This window comes from Mytilus edulis, chromosome 8, assembly GCF_963676685.1.
Source record: "Mytilus edulis chromosome 8, xbMytEdul2.2, whole genome shotgun sequence".
Taxonomy (NCBI): domain Eukaryota; kingdom Metazoa; phylum Mollusca; class Bivalvia; order Mytilida; family Mytilidae; genus Mytilus; species Mytilus edulis.
In genome coordinates, this window is record NC_092351.1 from 55,268,525 (window position 1) to 55,272,494 (window position 3,970).

General features: G+C 32.4%; 1 protein-coding gene across 1 annotated transcript in view; it reads left to right on the forward strand.

Moving 5' to 3' along the window:
* Positions 1-437: 437 nt before the first annotated feature.
* Positions 438-3,970, forward strand: part of LOC139485910 (adhesion G protein-coupled receptor B3-like) — a 54,446-nt gene continuing 50,913 nt past the window's right edge. The window contains exon 1 of the mRNA XM_071270572.1: positions 438-655. Coding sequence (XP_071126673.1) covers positions 589-655 — 67 coding nt within the window. The 5' untranslated portion in view covers positions 438-588. The remainder of the gene's footprint in view (positions 656-3,970) is intronic.

Here is a 3,970-nt window from a genome sequence, read left to right on the forward strand (position 1 = left end):
TATAAAACTTGTAATTTGCCTTAACTTATCAGTTAACGAATCTTAATTTTGGACTCAAGCATCATTGTAAGGTCATCAATTGTCTAAAAGGTTTTTTTTTACAGTAATATTGATACCGTTAATGATATAAATACAGTTGTTTAAATAATTGAGAAAACCAAAAGTCGAACTTGCGCCACTGACATACGATCTATACTTGTTTATTTAGTTACGTTTTTGTCATACCTACACAAATTTAATGCATTCATAATACGAAAATAGGTGCACACGTGAAGTTTTTTGAAATTGTTCACTTAACTGTAATATAAATTAAAAGATGTGGTATGAGTGATTATAAAAAAATCTCCATCCAGTTCACAATGTATAAAAAGTTAACAATGATAGGTCAAGATACGACCTTCAACACGGAAGTATGTAATATATATTTTGAAACGAGTGTTATCAAATTTCATTATTTGTTGTTATGCAATTATCATTGTTGTTCTTGTGAACTGTAATGAATGACTCGTCGTTTGTTGACAAGAGTATGTTATGAACTCTACTAATTAAAGTAATCGAACATTGTTTTTTTAAGTGCGCAAATTAGAAATGGATTCACCAAAAAAACTTTGTATGCTTTTGGCCATTACATATTTTATGTATTCGTCTACGTCAGGTAATTATAGTTTTATTTCATTTCAACTAATACTGTTTACATTGATACTCGAGAACTACATATGTATGTTAAAAATGTGTCCTTGCATGGTTTATGTTTGTCATATTTTGTAATTGTATTTTGTTAATATATACAATTGTATAAATCAGGTCGTATGTATTCTGAGTTATTTTACATTAATCATAAATGTGTCTTTTAAATGCATGTAGCTAAATATTAATGAACAGTATGAATGTTTGGTTATCGTTGAATGTCTAACTGTGTCATGTGGTTACTAAAATCCATTCGATTTAATGAATACGTGTATATAATAAATCACATAAATTTTGTGGTGATACTATACCGAGGAAACGTAGTTATCATCAGACAAGCAAGAAAAAGCAACAATTCAATGATTAAAATAATATACAATCAAATATCAAAAATATTGACTTATTTGAAACCATACGAAACACCGGATTGTTTTGGAACTGTAGGATGTTTGTTATAATTCAAAATTTGATGACTATGTTGAACGCATCTATCCCATCGAACTAGAGATAAAGGATACAACAGATACAGTTAAGTCGGCCTCATATCTTGACTTACATCTAGAAATTGACAATGAGGATCGGCTGAAAACAAAACTTTACGACAAAAGAGATGATTTCAGCTTTCCAATTGTGATTTTTTTAATTTCTACGTGGCAACACTCCAGCAGCACCTGCATACGGGGTATATATCTCCCAATTGACACGGTATTCCTGTGCTTGTATTTCCTATCATGATTTTCTTGATAGATTGGTTGCTGCTCACTTGCTATATAGAAAGCTATTAAACCAATAGTTCCAAATGGTAAAGTTGAAATCATCGCTTCGTAAATTTTACGCACGCAGTCACGAGTTGGCTGACCGTTATAGAATAACTGTGTCACAGATGAAATCGGATATGTTCCTTACGTCGTAACTACAATCCCATTCCCTTTCATGAATGTGACCAACCGAGTTAGACTGTTTACCGGATATATTATAACATGAGCAACACGACGGGTGCCACATGGGGAGCAGGATCTGCTTACCCATCCGGAGCACCTGACACCACAACTAGTTTTTGGTGGGGTTCGTGTTGCTTATTCTCTAGTTTTCTATGTTTTATCATGTATATTATTGTTTGTCTGTTTTTCTTTTTCATTTTTAGTCTTGGCGTTGTCAGTTTAATTTCGATTTATGAGTTTGACTGTCCCTCTGGTATCTTGCGTCCCTCTTTTGTTGTGTCAAACGTTATATCCGTCGTGATTTTTATGACACACACTAAATATTATGGCGAATGGTATTCATCATCATCAAGGAAAGGAAGGCTTGGTTCTCTGACAAATGCATATATATGGCAACAATTACTCGTATGGATAGTTCTCTGTTACATAAATTTTCAGAAAGTCAATCATTTCCGAATGGTAACTGTAAAAACTTCAAACTTATCACATGGTCAATAAGAAACATGCGTTTAGAAAATTTCCTCTAATGGCAGAAATGCTTAATCAAATTGTCTTGTATCTTTACCTGGTTCAATGAACACGTAACCAACAACAAATGTAATGTAGACATACTGCAACCTTTCACCAGACAGCCTAGCAGAGCGTAAATATGTTGTCATTAGATATTCGTTTCCCTTTCAGCTCGTTTTCCCTGAGTGCATTCTAAAGAAACAATTACCATAAAATCTTTTTTCGTTGTGTATCAATATCATGGTTATCTTATTTTAAACGTTTTATTATACGTTTATTTAAACACATAAAATGTCATGGAAGTCAAGGAACATGAAAAATATATGTATAAATTATACAGCGGTAACAACAGTAATTGCTTAGTTAAATAATTATTGCAGCATATTTTAATGAAAATAACGGGTTGAATATCACAGCATTTTATTAAAACACAATACAAAGGTTAGCATACTATATACAATTGAAGTGATATCTGCTAGCTGCACTCAATGCAAACACAATGATGTACTATCATGTATCGTATCGTGTGAAATTTATAGGATTAAGTGAGACGTTAACTTTTCACTGAGTAGCAATGTAATTGTAACGCATGCCCTGGTTTAATTACTGCAAACATAGCGTCACCCTTCTATAAGTATCGTTTATACATTATTACATCATATGATTTTTTATAAGATGTACAAAGTAAAATCACAAAAATACTGAACTCAGAGGAAAATTCAATCGGAAGGTCCATAATCACATGGTAAAATCAAATGACAAAACACATAAAAAACGAATGGACAAGAACTGTCATATTCCTGACTTGGTACAGGCATTTTCAAATGTAAAACATGGTGGATAAAACCTGGTTTTAAAGCGCTAAACCTCTGACTTTGATAACAGTCTCATCAAATTCGTTATATTGACAATGATGCACGAACTAAACAGACATAATAAATAAAATAGTCAAAATATGGGTACAGCAGTTATCATCGTGTAACAATTTTAAAAGGAACAATTTAAGATGTTGTACTGTTATACCACTGATCCAGGTTAGTGGAAGGGTTGGGATCCCGCTAACATCTTCAATCCCGCCACATTATTTCTTTATGTGCCTGTCCCAAGTCAGGGGCCTGTAATTCAGTGGTTGTTGTTTGTTTATGCGTTACATATTTGTTTTTGGTTCATTTTTAGCTCACCTGGACCGATGGCCACAAAGTGTTTACTCAAAGATTGAATGCTGTCGAACTCGAACTTCACTTTTTTCATTAAATCACATGAAACTAGTTTTCGACAAAATAAACTTTGATATAAAACTTAACCATTTTCAGAAAATATGCAAGTTAAGAAAAGTTACCTAAATATAGTGTTGGATGTTGTCCGACTCCTTAAGATTCTTATCTCTCACACATTGAATAATTGACGAGCATTTGTACTGATATTAAACTTAACCAAACAATTAGCGAGGTCTTTGTCATGTTATGTTGCTTGGTCCACCCACAGACTAAATACGATGGATTAATCTGTTTCTTGAATTTACTTCGAGAATGAACTCAAAGGTTATTTAAATATTCCGTATTTACTCTGTAAAGGTACATTTAATAGTGTTGCTACCTGGAAAACAAAGAATGTTTCATGTTAAAAAAGTAATAGTTAAAACTTTGTATATTTCACATTCGTAATATTGTAATTCTTGTCAAGAGTATAGACTACGGAGTTGAAGTAGCCGTTTTAATTCCTGTGTACAAGATATCAGTTTGAATTCATTAATCAGATAAGAATTTACCTTGCAAACATATACTTCAAAACTTATATACATGTTCATGTAGCAGTATGAAATTTGAAAGTTG